The 23,731-nt window shown below is 41.9% G+C and overlaps 1 protein-coding gene across 1 annotated transcript in view; it reads right to left on the bottom strand.

Moving 5' to 3' along the window:
• IL18RAP (interleukin 18 receptor accessory protein) overlaps nucleotides 1-23,731 on the bottom strand; it is a 34,130-nt gene that overhangs the window by 5,755 nt on the left and 4,644 nt on the right. Inside the window, exons 2-9 of the mRNA XM_050922040.1 lie at nucleotides 21,751-21,930; nucleotides 18,528-18,798; nucleotides 18,097-18,271; nucleotides 16,283-16,457; nucleotides 15,647-15,715; nucleotides 15,258-15,381; nucleotides 8,696-8,850; nucleotides 8,139-8,276 (exon numbers count right to left, since the gene is read on the bottom strand). Of these exons, the coding sequence (XP_050777997.1) occupies nucleotides 8,139-8,276; nucleotides 8,696-8,850; nucleotides 15,258-15,381; nucleotides 15,647-15,715; nucleotides 16,283-16,457; nucleotides 18,097-18,271; nucleotides 18,528-18,798; nucleotides 21,751-21,820 (1,177 nt within the window). The 5' untranslated portion in view covers nucleotides 21,821-21,930. The remainder of the gene's footprint in view (nucleotides 1-8,138; nucleotides 8,277-8,695; nucleotides 8,851-15,257; nucleotides 15,382-15,646; nucleotides 15,716-16,282; nucleotides 16,458-18,096; nucleotides 18,272-18,527; nucleotides 18,799-21,750; nucleotides 21,931-23,731) is intronic.

Below are 23,731 nucleotides of genomic sequence, written 5' to 3'. Positions count from 1 at the left end.
ATCTAATCTAATTTCTGAAGTACCTATCACCTTTAATTTAATGTAATGGTAAATTCTCGTTATAGTCAGTATATAAATATTTTATTTACCTGAATACACTTGATTAATAGCAAACAATTGTCAAATCATGTAGTGGAGTCAGTCAGTAGTTCAAGATCAGGCCTGCTTCTCCATTACTTTGCAACTTTTGTAGACATTCACAGTCAAAATGAGTATAAAATGCTACCATTCTGTAAACCACTTCACAAGATGGAAAGCAGTGGAAAATCAGGCCCTTTGCTTCATATCAGAAAGCATGCAGAAAATAAGTAATATCCTTTGCTGCATGACCAGCTGAAGATCTGGCCCTTGCATTTATATCATATCAATGCGGCTACTCAAGAAAAACATGGCATTTCCAATGCACAAGCTGCTTCTAAAATGCAGTGCATTTTACTGCAAGTAAAAACCCATCTCTCTTACACACCATGTTGTCATAAAAACACACATATTATTTATTTAATAGAATACTAGAAAAATCCATGTGTTATAAATAGAGATGAGAGAAAGATGCAAAGTTCAGGTCAGGATCCAAACACCACCTCAAACTTTGGAGCCGTCCACTTCTTGAGTTCTGGTTCTGTCCCGTTAAAGAAATAGATCTGAGCTGTGGATTTCAAATGCAGACCCAAATTTTCCCAGACTTTGAGAAGAAAGTTTGGGTCCAGGGTTCTAGTTGGACCCATCTTTGGGTGTATAATGCATACACTGATATATTTTTGTTTTTTAAATAAACATGTAAAAAGTATTTCCATTAAAAAAAAAACTTTTGCAGGGGGTTAAATGTTGAACAGGTTAATGACTAAATATGAACAAGGAAGTAATGGATGTTGGGGACAGCTGTGAACAGGCTGTCTTGCCTAGTACTCAGAGCAAAAGTACTGGATAGGGGCTCAGTTCTGCAAGATGCTGGCTTCACTGAAGTCTACAGAACTACTCACATGCTTAAAATTAAACATGCACTTAACTGCTTTACTGAATTAAGGCAAGAGTGCTCAGCAACTTGCAATACCTAGCACTATAAGAATCGTTATCAATACTAACCTGTGAGTTAGGTGATAGTTCCTTATGTGATCTTGTCCTACCTGAGGCACAGTCAGCATCACCAGAAAACTCTATGCGCATGCTTGTGTAAGTCCCCATCTAAGTTTAGCGTGTTCAAAAACTTAGGTCCCAGAAAGTGTGCATCAAAAAAATGTAGGTATGCAAATTTCAACTTGCAGATTTGGAGGTTGAGTTGTGGTCCCTTCGAAAATGTTAAGTACTAATAATGATAAAGAATCCTTTGCACTAAAAGTTTGCATTTCCTCATTTCATCAGTGGAGGTTACTGTCACCATATTATAAACCACCACTCCTTACAATTATTGGTGGTGGTGGTGATGGTGGTATTACTATGGTAGCAAGTGAGATCATGGCCACACTGTTTTAGGCTATGTCTACACTTGCCATTTAAAGCCCCAGAAGTCCCTTTTTTGTGCTAAAACCGTGGGAGCCTCTACATTTGTTAATGACTTTTTGCGGTGAAACTCAGAAGTTTCATCACAGAAAAAAAACACCTTCACGAGAGGTACACAGATCTTTTTACTGTTCTTTTTGTGCTGTTGTATAAAGTGAAGACACATTCTACTTATGTACAGAGCCATCCTTAGGATTTATGGTGCTCTAGGTGGGATTATTAAACTGGTGCCCCTGTGCCTGTCTTGCTCTTAGCAACACAAACATAAGCTTACAGTACTGGAAAACTTGCCACAAGCATGTTATTAAAACCAATTTAACTTAATTAAGCACACTGTAATGCTCATAGACTCATAGAGTTTAGGGTCAGAAGGGACCAATATGATCATCTAGTCTGACCTCCTGCACAAAGGCCACAGAACCCTACCCATCCACTTCTACAACAAACCCCTAACCTATGTCCGAGTTATTGAAGTCTTCAAATTGTGGTTTGAAGACCTGAAGCTGCAGAGAATCCACCAGCAAGTGACCCATGCCCCATGCTGCAGAGGAAGGAGAAAAACCTCCAGGGCCTCTGCCAATCTGCCCCGGAGGAAAATTCCTTCCCGACCCCAAATATGGTGATCAGCTTATGGACTAGCACTAAAGAAGTAGCACTATAGAAAAAATTCTGATTTGACAGAATGATGCAAATAATATAATTTTTTAAATTTGTCAACATTTTACTGGAAATTTCTATGCAGAGGTATTGAAACAAGGATTTGGTTTTAATTAAAAACAATCTGGCTTTTTTGGCTGCAAAATCAGTAATAATGTCATCGTATGACAAAGACAAAGTGATGTCTTGTTGGATTGAAAGACTAGCAAGACCAATCAAGTGTTCCTGACTCCTTGAGAGCGGAGATTGTTTTTAATGAGCTTTAGTTTTGAGAAACTGCCTTCTCCTGATGCTACTGTTACAGGAATTGTCAGTAGAATACGAGTGGCAATGTACACATTAGGATATATGTCAACAAGTTTGCTGGTATGAGTAAACTGTACAACGTCCATCATCGATTTTGCATGTGGCAACATTGATGACAGTGTACTCAATTCTTCATACAGTTCAAGTCCATTTAAATCAAAACGATTGCTGTGCTTCAGGAGGCTCTCTAGGTCAGGGGTCCCCAACGCGGTGCTCGTGGGTGCCATGGTGCCCGCAGGGGCCTCTCAGTGCACCAGCATACTGGCCAGCGGACGAGCATCCGCCAAAATGCCACCGAAATTTGGCGGTGACACCTCTGGATGACGCCGCTTGCCACCGATAACACTGATCTACAATTTTTGAGAAGTCATCTGCTTCAGAGATAAAATGTGATATTTATTATGTATTTTGATGTGCTGAATTCAAATATGACAATTAAAACAACTGATTGGCTACTATTTCTAAGATATTTAAGTTTTTACATTTTATGTCTATGTATATTGTGTAGATAGTAGAGATTTAATCATAAATTGTAAACCTAGGTTTTTTCATGTGTTTATGGTTGCTTTACATGATAATATTTCACCTGTCCTGTTTATGTAACACTTTCAAAATCAGCAAAAGGGTTATATAAATAAAATTTATTAGGAAACAAAAGGCAAAAAACTATTATGTACATAGTTTAGTCCTATTCAGTGTCTACTCGGTGCTTCTTGGCTTGTCTTTTGTATTCATTAAATGGAGCATCTCTTGTCACTGTCCAGCAATAGTCTGCAAGCATTGATGGGCTCCATTTGCCCTGATAGCCTGCCAGGAGTTTCCACTGCTGTAGTCTGGAGCCCAACAGCTCTGCCTTACTCTTGAGTAGTTCCAAATCCCTGACAAGGTCACTCAGTTCACCTTGTGTTATGAGGTGTGGTTTGGAGGAGGAGGATGGGAGAAAATGTGGGTCCTGTGACATTGATGGTTCAGGACCAGAAGTTTCATCCTCTTCCTCTTCCTCGTCTGACTCAAGTGAGAATGATTCTGGTGCATCAGGAACCAGCAGTCCTCCTCCGTGGGGTACTGGGCGTATAGCTGATGGAATGTTTGGATAATGCACAGTCCACTTTTTCTTCTTTGACACACCTTTCCCCACTGCAGGCACCATGCAGAAGTAACAATTGCTGGTATGATCTGTTGGCTCTCTCCAAATCATTGGCACTGCAAAAGGCATAGATTTCCTTTTCCTGTTCAACCACTGGCGAAGATTTGTTGCACAAGTGTTGCAGCATACGTGTGGGGCCCACCTCATGTCCTGATCTCCAATTTTGCAGCCAAAAGAAAGGTTATAGGCTTTCTTAACCATTGTGGTTATACTGCGCTTTTGTGATGCAAAAGTCTCTTCACCACAAACATAGCAGAAGTTATCTGCACTGTTCACACAATACGAGGCATCTCTGCTCACTTTGGCTAAACAGAAATGTGTCCCTTTGCAAAATCAAACACTGACAAATAAGAGAGCACGACACTATGATTTCTAGAGCTGATATAGGGCAATTTGTTCAGCAGAGTGATGTAAGCTTCCTTATGATTGCATCATCCATGACTTCTAGGAATAACATGATGCAATTTATATCATGTATGATGCAATACCAGCTTCAGATTGCATCATTCATTGTTTTGCCTAAAAAGCAAGTACTGTCCAAACCCAGTCATAGATTTATTCATAGATCCAGTCAAAGATGTATTTTAGTCATTTCTGGTTTAAATTGAGATCCCTTCCCTTTATAACTCACTTATCCTCCGCCATTCCCAAGTCAAGGGTCATATATATTGACCCAATAGCATATCTTGAAAACTAGAGCCAATCAACAATTTTAAGCATCATTTTCGTTCTCAGTGACCCTGAATTAGTAAAGTTGGACTACATTTATTTCAGAAGCATTTTGGCTGTAGAGCAGTGTAAGCAGCGTCATCCAGAGGCATCGCCGTTGAAATGCCGCCGAATTTCAGCAGCATTTCGGCAGATGCTTTTCCACTGCCATGGTCCTTCGTCTGGTGACTGACAGATGAAAAAGGTTGGGGACCACTGCTCTAGGTTCTTGCACTTTGTCATTAGTTGCTCTTGTTTTCCTATTTCGTTGAATTTAGTCCTGCTCAGCCCACTACCAACTGAGTTAATGGAACCCCAGGCCGACAGTGGGTTGAGTTGCTCAGCTAGGGTCTCAGCCATCGGCCTGCTCAGCCTGCTGCCAGCCTGGGGTTCCTTAGGGGTCCCCAGGGCAGCAGTGGGTGCTGAGTGGGGCCGGTGGCCGGGACCCCAGGTGGCAATGGGGCAGCAGCCGGAACTCCAGAGCAGTGGCGGGCTGAGCCACTCAGCCCACCGCCGCATGCCATCAAAAATCAGCTCGAGTGCCACCTTTGGCACATGTGCCGTAGGTTGCTGACCCCTGCTCTATACATTAGTAAGGAGATGAGCATATTACAGTTGTTGGAGGGCTCTATTTAGCAGTAACAGGGCTATAGGAAGGTCAGTCAATGTTTTTTGTTTCTCTGATGAAAACTGGCCCACTCCCTTCCCCATACCAAACTCGTGACAAATAATTGTCAACAACTTAATTTTCTGTTTTTGGCTAAGATATTGATTTAAAAAAAAATAATATTGAAATTGAATTCAGTATTGTTAACAAGTATTTTTGGCAAACAAATTTGTTAAATGACAATCGAAATGGCAAGGCAGTACTGTTTTCATGCTTGGCTCACCCCCCAGCCTGCTGGTCCAACAGCTGCAGTAGAGGAGGAGATAGGTGGAAAACTGCAGGACCTCAAAATCCACCTCTTGGGGTGCAGAGTGGCAACAGCAGCAGCAAACCCTCAAGTCTGATCACACACCAATGGGCACCACTGCCAGCCTAATGGACCATGGTGGAGTTAGCACAGCATCTGATCTCAGGGATGGGACACCCATGGAGCCACAGCAGCTCATCCTGCCCTGTGCAGCTCCCCCCGGATGAGATGGATCACTGCCAGCCTGGGGGAGAGACATGCTCCCCAGCTAGGGTGACCAGATCCAGATGTCCTGATTTTATAGGGACAGTCCCGACATTTGGGGCTTTGTCTTATATAGGTACCAATTACCCCGACCTAGGGTGACCAGACAGCAAATGTGAAAAATCGGGATGGGGGTGGGGGTGAATAGGAGCCTATATAAGAAAAAGACCCAAAAATCAGGACTGTCCCTATAAAATCGGGACATCTGGTCACCCTACAGGTGAGTTCCTTCCCCCACCTCTTCCCAGAGACCCCAGCGGCCAATCCTCTCCCTCAGACTGTGCTGTATTCATCTCTCTCTAGGACCCAGCAGCCCTGCTCTTACATGCTCCACTGCTTCCCATCTGTCCGGGCTCCCGGCAGAGTGGTGCCCCCAGACCTAGAGGTGCCCTAGGCGGCTGCCTGTTCTGCCTATGGCTAAGGACGGCCCTGCTCATGTAAACACCTTTTGGCCTCCAGAGGATATCCCACAGTTCCAAAAGTGACCACTCTGGCCAGCATCTCTGCTGCTCTGATGCCAGGTAAAGGGACTTCTGCCCCTCCCCCTGTAAGCCCCAGGAAGTTTGAAACTCCCTTTGCCTTTGCTTATAGATGTGGCGGGCACAGGTGCTTCACCCACCAGCAGCTCCCCACAGCTGTTTTATGGTGGCAAACGCTGGGAGGAAGCGGGGAGGAGCAGGAACGCAGCAAGCTTTGGGAAGAGGTGGGGCCAGGGCAGGGATTTGGGGAAGGAGTCCAATAGGGGCAGGGAGCAGGCAGAACTGGGGTGGGACTTTGGGGAAGGGGTTGGAATGGGGCGGGGCAAGGCTAGGAAGAGGCCGGGCAGGGGCGGGGCTGAGAGTGGGGTGGGATCAAGCACCCACCAGCGCTGGGGAAAAGTTGGTGCCTACGGTGGCAGGGAAAGCAGCCAGACAACGGCAGGTTTTTTTAAAAAAATGCCACAAAACAAATGTGGAAGTAATGAGGCTGCTGAGACATGAAACAGTGCATCATGGGGCACTGAGCAGGGACCCAGAATGCCTTCCGCTAACCCTCCCTTACCATAAGACCTATCGAGAGAGCTGCACTGTGGGATAACTGCCCTATAGGGCTGCTCTCATCGGCAATGGAAGTGCTGCTAGTGTAAACACTCTCTGACGCCTAAGGAATTAAGTGAGTACACAAACTAGTGCTTTTCTTTCATTAGTTCCCTATCACCGGTGAAACTTACAGTGCGAAAACTCTGCAAGTGTAGACATACCCTTAGACACGCTACAAACAGTCTCTGGGCCAAAGACCTCACAGTCTAAATGGACAAGATGAACAAAGAGTTGATGCTGCTTTACCTCTCCAGGAATGATCTGGTTTAACACCTCTTTATCCCAGGGATCATCTAGAGAAACCTCCAGGGGACTTTCCAGAGCCCTCATGAAAACTTTGTCACCAAAGTAAATGGGGGATTTCCCAAATCACCCTGGCCAGACACGACTTATCACTAGGCTCACCAATACACTTTCTGAAGAGCAATTTCTTTTGAAATATAGCAGCTTGCATCAAGGGCCAAGTGTGTTTCAGAAAAGTCTTAAAGGTAAAAACCACCAGACTCCTCCACCCCCTGCACCTCCAAGTACATTTGTAAGCACTTTGGGGTAGGGTCTGCCATTTTCTGTACATTTTTACAGAGCTTAGCACCTGGGATCCCCAACCTGGTAGAGGCCAATGGGTGTTATTGCACTTTTCATGAATAGAAGTTGATCTCTATGATCAACATGTATTTTTTTTAGGAAGAAAATATAAATATTTCCAATAAGTTGATTTGCCAAGTGACATTGTCTCCATCCTTGGTTATGTTTATGAGAAATCATGTTGATTAAATAGGAAAATACATGATTATAGAAGTCTCCATTTCCTCACCCATCACTCTGCAAGCACATGCACCTCTAGTCTACAGATTTTATCACAGATTAAGGGAGGAACTGTTGTGGGAACTTCTTGTTCAAATATTGGAAATACCTCACTCCTCTGTTTACAGCAGGGATCAGCAACCTTTGGCACACGACCTGTCCAGGAAATCCGCTGGTGGGCCGGGATGGTTTGTTTACCTGCAGCATCTGCAGGTTCAGCTGATCGCATCTCCCACTGGCCATGGTTCACCATTCCAGGCCAATGTGGGCTGTGGGAAGGGGTGGCCAGCACATCCCCCACGCCGCTTCCCGCAGCCTCATTGGCCTGGAACGGCGAACTGCAGCCAATGGGAGCTGCGATCGGCTGAACCTGTGGATGCTGCAGGTAAACAAACCATCCCAGCCCACCAATGGATTTCCATGACGGGCCACCTGCCAAAGACTGCTGATCCCTGGTCTACATGGTTTTGCCTAACCTCTGTCTCCTACTCTGATTTTCCCTGGCTAAATTACTGCTATTGTAAATATCTCGTTATAAGACTTCAGTCAGTAAATATGTACTGCCCCATGCATTCCGGCTTCTCTAAGATCCCGAATCAAAGACCACTGAAGTCAGTGGAAAGTCAACTATTGGCTTCAGACACCTTTAGATTAGGCCTTAATGTGATTGAAGATATTAAAGTAAATGGTTAATAGAAATTGCAAATGACAATAGAAAAACTGAAGTAAAACAAAAGTCTATCATGGTTCTATTTTTCTTACCCCCTATAGTTTCGTCCTTGGCCAAGTAATTTCTATACATCAGCACTATTTCGATCCAATGCTGGTAAACAAAAGCGCTGCCCACCAGGAGTCCAACTAGAACTGCAATCGCACCATATAATATGAATATGAAAAGTGCTGTTAAAACAAAATTATTCCTGTTAAAATTCAGTGTTTCCATAATAATACTGACATTTACAAGAAATGCTAATACCAGGGATGCGGACTAAACTGACTCACAAGATTCACTCCTGCTTGTCTCCCAAACTTTAAGGAAGTTTGGAACTGGATCCAAGTCCAGTTCTGAATATTGTGACTCAGGCCTAGCATGGGAATTCAAGAAAATAGATAGTGTCTTGTTGACAGTGTAAAAAGCAGATCTGTGTTGGAACACAGAGCAATTCTAGCAGTTTTCAAACAAAACCTTTTCCGTTCAGTTTCAAGGAATCCCTCTAACTTATTGAAAAGTAGACGGCAATGATGACCACAAGCATATTAGTGACAGTGATCAAAACCTCTCTCATTATGGGGAATAGCTAGACCTTCTCTGGATTTACCTCTTTCCTTCCTTTTTAGCTTGAGCACTCCTGTCGAGTTCCCCACAGAATTCTGAGCAAAGCAGATGAAGTTGCTGTTCAGGTCCCTTTCAGTAACTTCCCTGAGTGTGGCAACATGAACAAATGATTTGCCTTCAAGTTCTTCTACACGAATCCTAAACAAAAGAAACACTCCTTTCATGCATCTACTATTCATTCACACAAGTCACAAAAGCCCATGATTGTACAAATAAAGAGATGTTAACATTCTTGTCATTCACTTGTGATGTCTGTGTAGGAGTAGGAGTATTTTTAGGCATCCTGTTTTTGCCTTATTTTCCCTTATATGCTCCATTGTTACCCAGGGCGTAGAAAAGGACTGTTTACTCTCAGGGCAAGCTAAGAGATGTGGGTCTGGGTATGGCTTAGCAGTTTGAGCGCTTGTCTACACTACCAGCCAGATCAACAGGCAGCGATCGATCCAGCAGGGGTTGATTTTTCATGTCTAGTATATCACTCTAGCGTCAACTCCAGTACTCCACCTCAACGAGAAGTACAAGGGGAATAAACAACACACCGCAGTGAAGACATCGCAGTAAGTAGATCTAAGTATGTCGACTTCAGCTATGTTATTCACAGAGCTGAAGTTGTGTAATTTAGATCAATTCCCCCTCCTTCTTCCCCCCCAGTGTAGACCAGCCCTGACACTTGGTCCCCATATCAGTGGAACATTTGAAAAGACAATGGCAAATCCAATTGCTCAGACATAGGCCACGTCCAGACTACCCACCGTATCGGCGGGTTAAAATCAATTGCTCCGGGATCGATATATCGCGTCTAATCTAGACGCGATATATCGATCCCCGAGCGCGCTTATATCGATTCCGGAACTCCATCAACCCCAACGGAGTTCCGGAATCAACATGGAGAGCCGCGAACATTGATCCCGCTCGGTGTGGACGGGTGAGTAATCCGATCTTAGATATTCGACTTCAGCTACGTTATTCACGTAGCTGAAGTTGCGTATCTAAGATCGATTCCCCCCCCCCCAGTGTGGACCAGCCCATAGACACCTAACAACCATCGATCCAGAGAGATTTTGATCTCTCCACCTCTCAGCAGGGAGGTTGAGCAACATTCCCCAGCAAAGAACAAATGACTGGAGAAGTGTGAAGTGGGGGAATTAGAGGTGGCTGCTGGAAGTATTCAGAGCTCTTCCCAGGAGTCAGATGAAGGAGGTCAGACAGAGCTTAAACCAAGAGGTTCATTACAGCTTGGTTGGGCTCTGGGCTAACCAGAATGGACTATGCTTTAATTTTCCATTCTCTATACTACCCTAAGGACTTCCTATGCTGCATTCCAGTTAACTAATAAACCTGCCTGTTTTGACAACATTTCTTGGAATCACTGCAAATACTTGGTGAGGTGCATTAATCCCCGAAGAGTGTACAACTCTCCATCAGCAGTCTGTCTCAGTTGGACTTGCTGAATGGAGCTCATGGTGTGAAGCAAGAGCACCGAAAGCCCATAAGTCAGTCTAAGGAAGCAGTGAAGCCACATGGATAACAAGGACCCATGGGGGGGCTGGGACCCATGGGGGGGCTGAGATACTGAAGGGGTTTCTCCTAGAGACTGCTCCAAAGCTGGAGGTGTAGCACCAATCCTGTGGATCCATGACAATGTCGCAGAAGAAAAATGATGTCCTTGTATGAAAGTTCAATTTGGTTCTGATCTAAATACATGCCTAACTTTAAATGCATGCTTAGTCCCATTGACATGTATTTAAAGTTAGGTACCTACATAAGTACATAGCTGAATTGCAGCCTTAAAAATCAGACTCTTTAGCAGTGGCAAGGGACCTTGCTCTGAAAGATCTTAAAATAATTTCATGCTAGCAAAATTCTCAGGTGCTGCAGGACACTAGGAATTTGAAGAATCATATCCCATATCTCACGGTCATTTCCCAACCACCAGCTGAGGTCACCTGAACAAAGCAGTGTGAAAACTAGTGGGGTTTGCTTTTTAGAATTTCATTCATATTTTGGTTCAGACTATGTGGCATCACACCTGAAGGTTCACTTAGCATTTCAGATGAAGTGACGCTCATGTAATCCACCAAGTTACACCTAATCACATGGTGAAATCATGCAATCATACTATTTTGACACAAATCCATAAATAACACTTGATTTTCTTGAAAGTGGATCCCCGTTTACCCAAAATTGAGCAGTATTGCCCAATTTTAAAAAATCTTTCAATACGCTTTGTCTGAAATTTACGTTTCTAATGAATTCTGAAAAAGACAATGCTCATTATAACCATTTTGCACTACTCTGTTCAGAAGCTGATATAATACTACTGTTCTTTGTAATACCACACGTGCCAGTGAGTGGCTTTGATCATAATAAATCAAATTTATGCATAAAGTATTGTAAATCTCTGTCCAGAGCTGTCTGTATTGATACCATTTGTTTTATTCGTTCACTCTGTTATATAATAATAAATATATATAATTATAGGTGTCATTGGTAACACAGTCTAATATTAAGGTTGCACAACACTTTCTATTATAAGACCCTGTTTTCAGTTGCTTACAGCTTTGCCAAACTTTAACCATTGGGCAGAAATTTTCCATGCCAGATATCTGCCTGTTAAAAATTGACTGGTGACCTTTACTTTGAGACGCTCTCGCAGTCCCATAGTTCAGACCAAGGATTTGAAATTTGGTCGTTGTGTTACCGATGTGCTTATTGCTGTTTCTATGAAAAACTACCCAAATTTGGCCAAGCTAGAAGTCTTTGAAAAAATCTCAGTTTGCACAAACTCTAAGAAATCTCTATTGAGTATATCAGCTAAAATCTCCAACCATTCTGTCCTCAATGAGCATATTTCATCTGGTGTGTGACCAGACTACACATGCCATCCCCACATAGTGATTGTGCATGCTCTATCCCAGAGTTGCAGGGGCAATGCCAGACCTTCTCTAGAATTGCTGCTTCCAGGTGCTGGGATGATGCCAGGCACTGTAACTGAGAGCAGAGGGCCTGTCTTTCTTGTGCTCTCAGTGATTCTCCTTACTTCTGCCCAAGCAGCATTCAGAAGGAAGCCTTCTGACCTGAATGCTGAGGGGACAAAAGCCAGACTGAAAGAGTAGATTTAGACAAGAAGCCTGGTCAGATCGGGAATGAGGAGAGGTTAAATTGTGACTAGGAGTTGGAGAGGCGGGCAGTAGGATTAGGAACCAAGAGGTCCATACTGTGACTCAGACTTATCAAGGGAGGCTGGGACAGGTAACACAAGAAGACCGAGACTGGAAGCTGGAGAGGAAGCTGGAACTGGGAACAACCCAGTGAAGGACACCCAGTGAGGGAAATGTGAGAGGCAGCAGAGAGCCAGTTGGCAGATAAGCGGGGAGAGGGACACTAAGATTGGATGTGGAGCTGAGGGGACACTGGCACAAGGAGACTGGAACCGGGCACCGCGGGGGTGGGAATGGGGTTGTGCAAGGGAAAGAAAGTTCTAATGAGGAGCCAGGGTGCAAGGGTAAAACTGAAACTGGTCTGGCAAAGAGACTGGGACAAGAAACTAGGGAAGGGGTAGGGAGGGAGACAGAGACTGAGATTGGATGAGGAGCCCCTGGGATTGGTTGCCAGGAGGTGGGGAGGGGAGAGAGATGAACAAGGAACTGGGGGAGGAGGGGAAATAGGACTAGCAGAGCAAGGAGATTGGGATTGGAAGTGTGTGTGGGAGGAAGAGACTGGCATTTGGGGGGAGAGTGAGAATCTGATGGGGAACCCAGAGCAGAAAAATAGGACTGGCTGGGAAAGGATACTGGGACTGGGATAGGGAGACAGGGACAGAGAAGAGATAGGACCAGGACAAGCTGGCTGGGATAAAGTGGCCAGGATTAAGCTTGAGGGAGAACAAGCAGAAGAGTCTTTAACTACTCTCCTCTGGACCCTGGAATGGAACCCAAGATTTCTGAGTTTCACTACTCCTCTGCTGTCTGCAAATATCTGTGAAATTCACTGGCAAAGTGTGCATCTCATTTCCCTCTAGTGCTAGCCCACATAGACAATGACAACCTACTACTGCTTTCAGGTATTCCATTAGCCTAAGTGGCAGAGGTGTGTGGTGGATCTATAAGTTCCAACCATGCTGATGTCCCATGTAGGTGTCAATATGATGCCATCTGGTGGGATATCTGGTTTTTTTACTTTTTTTTAAGCCAAGATCACACATGCACGCACCCATGTGCACACAGACACAGATATAAATGTTAAAAGAACATTAAGGTTGAAAAGTCAAGCATTCAGAAGTTAATACCCAAATTAAGGTCTCCCGTGCAACCTTAATTCAGTCCCCTTGTCAATATGAATTATGATACAGTCTTTAATGGCATGATCACATACAATTTTTCCCACATGACCCCTGTCTCATTCAGTGCTCAGGATGGACCTCTCTGTGGATTAACCAGGGCTGTGTAGTAAATGAGACCATTTTCTGTAGGACCCCTGCTTCATTTGTTGCAGAATTCAAAGGTATGTAGTGACTGAAGCAGGGGATTGCAAGAAGAGAAAGGAGGGTCTGATGGTCAACATAGTTGAACGCTACCATGAGGAACTGGATTTGTCTCCGCATCTGTCACAGAGTTCCTGTGTGATGCAGGGCAAGTCACTTAAAGCAAACTTTTCACAGGTAGTCACTAATTGTGTCGCTCATTTTCTGGGTGCTTGATTAGCACTGGGAGCTGCAACTGAAGTAAATGGGAGTTGTGCCTACATATAAAGCTTATGTGAAGCAATATATTGTTTGAACATATACAGAGCTATATAATGCTAAGTAATCTGAATAATCAACTGGTGGGTGTCTCAAATTGGGCAGCCAAAATTAGTGGACACTTTTGAGCTTAACTTCTCTTGTGCCTCAAATCCCATTTGTAAAATGTGGATAATACTAGAGGCTGTGAAGACAAATACATTGCTTGTGACACAAATAAAAGATGGGAGCTATAGAAAAGCCCAGAAAGTGTCTGATCATTTTTTCTTTAGAGCAAGGTTTGCATAATGGGCAGTAAACAAGGCCTAAGGCCACCTCAGTATGAAGAGAAACAAATTATTAAACAGCTTCTCATTAATTGAGCACTATCTATTCCAGGGGTCAGCAACCTTTCAGAAGTGCTTGCCGAGTCTTCATTTATACACTCTAATGTAAGCTTTCGCGTGCCAGTAATACATTTTAACGTTCTTAGAAGGTCTCTTTCTATAAGTCTATAATATATAACTAAACTATTGTTGTATGTAAAGTAAATAAGAAGTTTAAGAAGCTTCATTTAAAATTAAATTAAAATGCAGAGCCCCCTGGACTGGTGGCCAGGACCCGGGCAGTGTAAGTGTCACTGAAAATCAGCTTGTGTGCCGCCTTTGGCATGTGTGCCATAGGTTGCCTACCCCGATCTATTCTGTGCACTGAGGAAGGCAGCGTTCTGTGGACAAAATACTATGTGAGCATTTAATTAAAGACTGTAATTCTGTATATTAATACATAAGCACAAGGGGGCGGAATTAGAGTTGCATGAGCAACCTAACCCTGTGTGACAAAGTTCCTCCTCTACCTTGGTGGGTCCTGCGCTTATTGCAGATTTTTTCACCTCAGTGATCTTCCCCACAGTCTGGGTCAACTTCTCCTGTGTCTGATCAGGAGTTGGGAGGTTTGGGGGGAACCCAGGCCCACCCTCTACTCCAGGTTCCAGCCCAGGGCCCTGTGGATTGCAGCTGTCTATAGTGCCTCTTGTAACAGCTGCATGACAGCTACAACTCCCTGGGCTACTTCCCCATGGCCTCCTCCAAACACCTTCTTTATCCTCACCACAGGATCTTCCTCCTGGTGTCTGATAACACTTGTACTCCGTAGTCCTCCAGCAGCACAGCCTCTCACTCTCAGCTCCTTGTGCCTCTTGCTCCCAGCTCCTCACATGCACTTCTTCTCCTCTAGCTCCTTTCTCCCTGACTGGAGTGAGCTCCTTTTTAAATTCAGGTGCCCTGATTAGCCTGCCTTGATTGGCTGCAGGTGTTCTAATCAGCCTATCTGCCTTAATTGGTTCTAGCAGGTTCCTGATTACTCCAGTGCAGCCCCTGCGCTAGTCACTCAGGGAACAGAAAATACTCAGCCAGTAACTAGTATATTTGCCCTCTACCAGACTCCAGTACCACACTGGCCTGAGTCTGTCACACCTGGTATTTGCTAAATTTTCATTGCTTCACTGTAGAACCTTAATGTTCTTTTAACGTATTTTTTTGTATGTAATTATAGACACATACATATATTCATACATACATAGTAGCATGTTAACGTGTATAAAATATATATCAGAAAGAACATGTGTGTGTCACACACATTAGTATGTAATATGTGTGTCTAAAAATCCTCAGTGGACTTTTCTTACATTAGCTGACACTTTGTTAGTGATCTTCCAGTGACTCCAGATAAGAAGACAGTACATTAAAGTAGATATTGAAGACTCTACATTTGCTTGCACTGTAACCAAGCTGGGTTTTTCTGTTTGTTTGCTTTTTCCCCTTACCGTGTTGTGTTCTGCAAAAGTGGCTCACTTTTACTTTCTTTGTTGTCTCTGTACCAAGTTATCATGGGCAAAAAATCGCTTTCAAAGCCAAAAAATACTTGGCATTCAATTTTAAGAGGTTTTCCTGTGAAAAGGAAACAGAGAAATATTGTTTACAAAAATCACTAGAAAGTCTTTCTCCTAATTAATATGGGAAAGTGATTGCTGGGTTGAGATGCATTTTTCCCCTTTGATGCCAATAAAGGCATACACTGTCTCAGTTTTTGACCTAATCCATACAAAACATTGGACCTAAGATCCATACATGTCTTTAAACTGGTTTCTATCATCCAGTGAAATTGTAATGTCCTTCCAGGCCAGAAAAAGAACCACAAAAAACTCCCACTTACCAACTTCTACTTCAAGGGTCTTCATGCCACTGGGAGACAAGATGTTTGGGCTGTGGAGAGTGTTTCGTGCTGCAATACAAAATAAAAAATAAAATAAAATAACTGATAAGACTATATTATGTGTAGTGAAAAGGTTCCTGTAGTGTCTTAGACTGTGGTAAACCCAAGATGGAACCAGCTCTGATAAAGTTATTGATTATTCTAGGTTACAGACTGTCTATTATAAGTTATTACTGAACATTTAACATTCCATCCAAAGCCCACTGAAGTCAATGGCAATCTCTCTATTGACTTTAATGGACTTGGGATGAGGACTTTAATGATGTTTAGCCTGATGGCCTGTCTGAACATTCCTAACATATAGTCATTTTGTAAGTGTGGCCTCAGGCTATCAGGCCAAGGGTTCACTGCATTATGGAAGGAGAAGGAGACCCACTAAAGGTTTCTGAAGAAACAGCTGGAGAAGCAGGACTAGAACCAGGAGAGGACAGCATTGTCAACGTGAGAGAGGACAAAGATTTTCAGAATGTGAGCACAAAGAAAAACAGTGCAGGGGAGGAACGAGATACTAATTTACTATGGAAAATAAGTTGTTACTACAGATATTTTATTATTCTGAGTTCATATGTTACTTACCAATGATTTTTACTCTAACTACTCGTCTCATTGTCCACTGAATGCTGTTGTCAAATAAAATGTAATCACATACATAAATACCAGCATCTTGCTCATAGGTACGAGACAAGTTGATTTTATCGTCCTTAAGTTTTAGACTTGGTCTAATCTCCTTAAACATTACTAGAACTCCATTCTAACAAAAAGAAAGGAAAATGAAGCAATTAGATTTTTTTTCTTTGCGACTAATTAAATTCTCTTTTAAAATCTTAGAGTGGGATTGTCAAGAGAGCTGAATGCAGACCTAACTCTATTCCCACTGAAGTCAATAGCGGTGTCTGTTATACCATGAGTTTCATAAGATTTAGGGTGTGTGTGTTTGCTTGCTTTTGCAAGCCCTAGCTTCTGAAGGCAGCGGAGTACATGAGAATCTTAGCTTTCATATTTTTTAAAAAAGGAAATTTCTAACACTCATAATTGTGGCAAAAACTCTGCAAATATGAATGAAGTGGGTCCTGAAGTCTTAGAAATCAGAAGCCAAATATAAGGAAAACTGGTTTTTTCTTTTCATATGTTATGATTTTTAAATAAATCTCATGATTTCTTGAGGTCTGACTTATAAATTTTGAATGCTTGGGGTTGGCAATACGGCTATTGCTTTCACTGTGAGCACAGAGCAATACTAAATGCTTTTGAAAATTCCAGACATTCTTAACATCTTAAATATACACATATCCTCTAGAATGATTAAAGATTTTCAATAAAGGCCAATCCAATGCCCATTAGAGTAAATGGAAAGACTCTCATTGACTTCAATAGGTTTTGGACCAGGTCTTAAATGAACAGAGCAAGGAAATTCACAGTTTGTGCAGAAAAGAAACCAGAAAAAAAATTGCCATAGAAGATGTACATCTTTTATAGGAAATTCAAAAGTTACTTTGGCTACAAAAATGGTTCCAGTCTTGGTTGAACATATGGTTGGTTCTGTAACACTAGATGGTATAAATGCATAGTTAGGTACAATATATCAAGAGTTATTCCTGTATAGCAGGTAAGTCTAGTTAGGAAATTGACTAGACTTCATACTTGGTATTATCTGAATGCAAAGAAATCTCAAAATAGTAATTTCCATTTATTGACCTTTTTTAACCTTATACAGAACTGATCAATTTTTTTAAACTATGTAAAAAAGAAAGAACATCCCTTCCTTGTCTTCCAAACTTTAACTTGGAGCCAATTTTATGGCCATTACAAGTAAAGCTTGTCAGAAAATTTTCACCAAATCATTTTTCAATCAAATGCCATTTTCATCTCAGTAGAAATTTTTTGAAAAATGGCAATTTCAATGAAATTTCATTTAGAAAATAAATGAAACATTTTTACATTTTAAAAATGGAACATTTTAATGTTTCATTTTGAAATAACTTTTGAAAATGAAATCTTAATATATTTTAATTTATACAAATGTTTTTAAAAGTTTAAAGGGTTGAAATCAGAATGGAATGCTTCAATTTTATTGAAACAAGATGTTTTGATCCAGCAGAAATTTTTGATGTAATTTATTTTTCTTCATGGGAAGTTTAGAATTCTCTGCTTTTGTTCCACTTTGGAACAATTTTTTTTCTCCAAATCATGAAGTTTCCCACAAAATAGAAAATCAATTTCCATCTCAGCTCTAATTAAAAACCTCTAAAATATTCCCCCTCAGGGAGTTGTGCACAGTTTGCATTTGCTTCAGTAAAAGCTGTGGGCAAACGTGTAAGTGTGCAGAATTTAGCCTAAAATTGTAACAGCACTGATTTTATTTCGCAGAATTGGAACAGAGTGACTGTTACCTTGTACCATGTCACTGGTGACCTTTGTAAATGATTGTAACAGTGTATCCCAGGACAAGAAATTGAATGTCCCTTTTCAATGAGAAGAGACAGCTCATTTCTGCCATTATCCAAACAATTTGTATTGTTCTTCGCTTGAACCTTTATGACGTTTGAGAGACATGAGATTTCTTCCCTGTGCAGCAAAGAAAAGAAACCAAGGTCAAGTGAAAACAATCAAACATATCAGACCAAAGGAAGAGTTTAGTGACATGGAAGTTTTTAAGAACAGGTTAGACAAACTATTGTCAGGGATACGTAATCATGTCTTAGTGCAGAGGGATAGACTAGATGGCCACTTGACCTTCCAGCCCTTTATTTACATGATTCTATGATTTTCAGCTATCAGTGAAAGTGTACATCAAGGAAGGCATTTTGACACACTGACATACCTTATCGTACAGATATATACTCCAGAAGCATTAATCCCTATCGGTCTAAACCAAAGTGCATTCCCTTCCTGAGTGGGGTTAGTGCTTTCACTGCTGATAATCTTCAGTGGTTCTCCATCTTTTTGTTGCCAGAACCACAGCATTTTACTTTTATAGAGAAATGAGTTGTTGTACATGTGGGTACGGTGTTGGGATGGCAAAACACATTCCAAGATAAACTCTTCATCAGTAATTGCATGATAAATCCTTTCAGGTTCTTTATGAAGACACTCTGAAAGGCAGGCAACAAACATATCAGTGCAATCTGACATGAATATAGCATAGATTTCATTATATTGAGAGAGAGAGAAAGAAAGAGAGAGGGGAAAATGGCCAAGATTTTTAACATGATTGGTGATTTGGGGTATATTTTAGGGGGTGCCTTAAAGGGTCTGTAAGAACGTGACTCCCCAGCACCTCCCCTGCCCCCCACTGGTTAAGTGTGGTATAGCAGGCTCTCCTCCTTTAGCACCTCCTGTGACAGCCATGCCAGCCATGCAGTGGTTTGCTTTTTCTTGCAGCTCAGCACTCTGGCCGGTCACATATAGGTCCACCCCTTCTGGAGTAGAACCAGCAGTCCAACAACTGATAGTCCTTCAATTTCTCGTTGGACCCTCAGACCAACTTTGAACCCACCAGTCCTTGCCCCTGGTATCAGGGAGTTTCAGTAGTCCTTACCTTACCTGTCTTAGGGGCATTTCTGCTTCATCTTCCTTAGTGGACTGATAGGGGAACCCATCTCCTCCCTTTTCTGGGACCCTTAAACAAGCAGTCAAGGCCTGACTACACAGACCCCTTGCTGTCTCTGTCTCCCTGCACCACTTCTTACCTTACCCTGTCTTGGGCTTTTGCCTCATCCTCTTCCCCGGCTCCTCATACAGCACGGTTACACATCTACCTTACTTTAAGTTCCATGTGGGAGTGGAGCAGGAAGATTTTGCTTCTTCAGTTTCTCCAGCAGAATCAGTCTCTATGTCTTACCCCTGGCAACTGCCTTCCCCTTCTCTCTAGAGAGTGACTTTTTAACTGTTTAATGTCCTTAAGAACTTTTGGTTCCTAGTCTTTGCAGAACAGTCTTATAATTTTGGATGGAGCCTGGAAGTAGCATTGTCCCAGCTAATAGCTCAGGCATTGTCTCTTAGCTTATGTCTACATTGAAAAAAAAAAAACCCATAGGAGTGAGTCTCCAAGCTTGGTCTGTTGACTTGGGCTCATGGGGCTTGTACTACATGGCTAAAAATAGCTCTGTAGATGTCCCTGATAAGGCAGGAACCTGGACTCTGAGAATCATCCGAACACAAAGAATTGCTTTATATATCTCAAAAGCTTGTATCTTCTGCCAACAAAATCTGGTTCAATAAAAGATATTACGTCACCCACCTTGTCTCTCTAATATCCAGGGACCAACACAGCTACAACTACACTAGTCACTTTTGAAAATTTAGCCCAATAACAGTTAATATCTAAGTATAAATTAACAATGAGTGTCTGGGATTTATAGGTCTGATTCAGCTCCCACTGAAACAAATAGACATTCCATTGAGTTTAATAGCAGTTGGATTGGGCTCTGAGGACCAAAAACTTTCAGTTTGTGTAAATTGGAGTAGCTCCACTGACGAGAATGCTGATAACACTAGCTGAGGATCTGGCTACATGTCTTTAAACACCAACTAATATGTTGCAGATGTTTTGATTTTTCCTATGTACAGTAACAAATACAAAGCATTCCAAAGTCCCAGGTCTTCGACAGAGTGGTGCTATCCTCTGCCATAGACAGATTATCATGATTAAACTACAGACTCCTCTCCAAGCATCCTTATTTTTATGGGTTTAATACAAGAGTTAATTTACATTAACTAAATTTCACTCCACACAGGAGGCATCCAGGAGATGTGGGTGGAGTGTTAGCTTAAAGAAAGAGAGTTTCATCCAAACTCTACTACTGAGTTAACTGTATGATCTTGGGCAAGTTGTTTGTCTCTCTATATCTCAGTTTTTTCATTTGCAAAATGGATATAATAATATTCACCTATGTTAAAGCAATGCTAATAAAACAATGCTTTGAAACATCTTCATATCCTATTGTGAGAAGTGCTGAATACATGCAAAGTATTATAATTATGTTATCTGTATACTTGTTTAATACCTTGCCATTGTCTTTTGACTTCATGTGTCAATGGCAGCCTTCTATAGCCAACTGCTCTCAACAATTCACATCCATACATTTTCCTTTATCTCTCTGTTCTACCATATCAGAGGGACACATTATCTCCACACAATTTACTGATTATTTTATATTCTCTTCCAGCTAAATCTGGTATTGAATCACTTTGGATAATGGGCTATTGCAGTTACAGCTGGTTGAAGAACAGAATTTCCAGCCAGATGGGAAATTATCAAGTTTTCAGAAAAAATTAGTCCCAATTCCTGACAAAAAGTGAAAACCTTGAAATTTTTCACAGGACAAAAATTCCAAGCTCTTGTCAGTTTCATTTTCTCCCTGCGCGCAGAAAGTGAAAATGACAGGAGCCTTCCAAGCAGACATTTTCCCATGGAAAATTTTGATTTTATGCAAAGGGAATTTTTTTCAGGATGATTTTCTGACAGAAAAGTCACAAAAAGCTCTAATTTTAGTGCTCTATTTTTTTATGAAGCAATGTTTTGGCTTGGATGAAGATGTCAAAGGACTCAGAGCAGGCGCCTTGCAACTTTCCCAACTGAAATTAATTAGACCTCTGTGAAATTCCACTAATACATAGCACATGAGGACCAATAAAATATAGGAGAGGGCAAAACAAAATAATGAAAGGAGTTTTGGTGATGAGATTACAAGGGAGAATCTATGGAGAGAAAGCCATCTATTCCTGATGTATTATTCAGTGGTGTTATAGCAGCAATGAATTTGTTCCATTATGGTCTCAAAATTCCAGTTTTTATTTTTCCATTATATTGAAAGTGTCCATCTCCTTTCAGTGCTAACTCTTGGACTATGGATTTTGTATTTTATATAGTTCCAGGCACACCAGTACTTAACAAAAAAAATGCATAAAAACTATAATTTATAAAAAGTCTTACACAGAATCCGTGAAAACTCATAAAATGATGATGGGATGTATATTGATTTTTACCAACCAATAAAAATATTTTTTAAACATTTCCAGTAAGACATGAAACAATCTCTTACCTGTCAGATTAAACTCTCTAACCTCTGCTCCTTTGATAAACAATAGTAGGATCCAGCAAAAAGTGAACATTTTTTCCTTTGCAACTTTGATTCACTCTGGAAAAATGTGTTCTTAGTTGGCCTGTGAAGTACTATTAAGTAGATGATCAGAGATGTTCTCTGTTAGCATCATCTTCTTTGCTGTAAAAGAGGAAAATGGCCATTTGTTTTGAATGATAGTCTACACTACACTGGAGTGAGAAGTGCTAAGCTATTTCACATGGTGCACAAAACTGCAGCATAAAAATTAGGGCTGTCAATTATAGACTCATAGACTCATAGGTCAGAAGGGACCAATATGATCATCTAGTCTGACCTCCTGCACAAGGCAGGCCACAGAACCCCACCCATCCAATTTTATAACAACCCCTAACCCAGGACTGAGTTAATGAAATCCTCAAAATTGGTTTGAAGACCTCAAGCTGCAGAGAATCCACCAGCAAGCGACCCGTGCCCCACGCTGCAGGGGAAGGCGAAAAACCTCCAGGGCCCCTGCCAACCCACCGTGGAGGAAAATTCCTTCCCGACCCCAAATATGGCGATCAGCTAAACCCTGAGCATGTGGGCAAGACTCACCAGCCAGCACTCAAGAAGGAATTCTCTGCAGTAATTCAGTTCCCATCCCATCCAACATCTCCCCGCAGACCATTGAGCAGACCTATCTGGTGGTAATCCAAAATCAATTGCCCAAATTAACGATCCTATCATAACATCCCCTCCATATACTTATCAAGCTTAGTCTTAAAGCCAGAAAAGTCTTTTGCCCCTACTACTTCCCTCGGAAGGCTGTTCCAGAACTTCACTCCCCTAATGGTTAGACACCTTCGTCTAATTTCAAGTCTAAACTTCCTAATATCCAGTTTATACCCATTCGTCCTCGTGCCTACATTAGTACTAAACTTAAATAATTCCTCTCTCTCCCTAACGTTAACCCCCCTGATATATTTATATAGAGCAAGCATATCCCCCCGCAGCCTTCTTTTGGCCAGGCTAAACAAGCCAAGCTCTTTGAGTCTCCTTTCATAAGGCAGTTTTTCCATTCCTCGGATCATCCTAGTAGCCCGTCTCTGAACCTGTTCCAGTTTGAATTCATCCTTCTTGAACATGGGACACCAGAACTGCACACAGTATTCCAGATGGGGTCTCACCAACGCCTTATATAACGGTACTAACACCTCCTTATCCTTGCTGGAAATACCCCGCCTGATGCATCCCAAGATCGCATTTGCTTTTTTAACAGCCGTATCACATTGGCAACTCATAGTCATCCTGCTATCAACCAATACCCCAAGGTCCTTCTCCTCCTCCGTCGCTTCCAACTGATGCGCCCCCAAAGTATATCTAAAATTCTTATTATTAATTCCTAAGTGCATGACCTTGCACTTTTCACTATTGTATTTCATCCTATTTCTATTACTCCAGTTTACAAGGTGGTTCAGATCTTCCTGAATAGTATCCCTGTCCTTCTCCGTGTTAGCAATACCCCCCAGCTTTGTGTCATCCGCAAACTTTATTAGCACATTCCCGCTCTTTGTGCCAAGGTCAGTAATAAAAAGGTTAAATAAGATCGGTCCCAAAACCGATCCTTGAGGGACTCCACTAGTGACCTCCTTCCAGCCTGACAGTTCACCTTTCAATACGACCCGCTGGAGTCTCCCCTTTAACCAGTTCCTTATCCACCTTACAACTTTCATATTCATCCCCATCTTTTCCAATTTAACTAACAGTTCCCCATGCAGAACCGTGTCAAACGCCTTATTGAAATCTAGGTAAATTATATCTACCGCATTTCCTTTATCTAAGTAATCCGTCACCTTCTCAAAGAAGGAGATCAGATTGGTTTGACACGATCTACCTTTAGTAAATCCATGTTGCAAATCGTCCCAATTACCATTGACCTCTATGTCCTTAACTACTTTCTCCCTTAAAATTTTTTCCAAGA

The sequence above is a fragment of the Gopherus flavomarginatus genome, chromosome 1 (assembly GCF_025201925.1).
Source record: "Gopherus flavomarginatus isolate rGopFla2 chromosome 1, rGopFla2.mat.asm, whole genome shotgun sequence".
Classification (NCBI taxonomy): domain Eukaryota; kingdom Metazoa; phylum Chordata; order Testudines; family Testudinidae; genus Gopherus; species Gopherus flavomarginatus.
The sequence above is the reverse complement of the archived record's forward strand: the minus strand, read 5'-3'. Positions and strand labels throughout refer to the sequence as shown.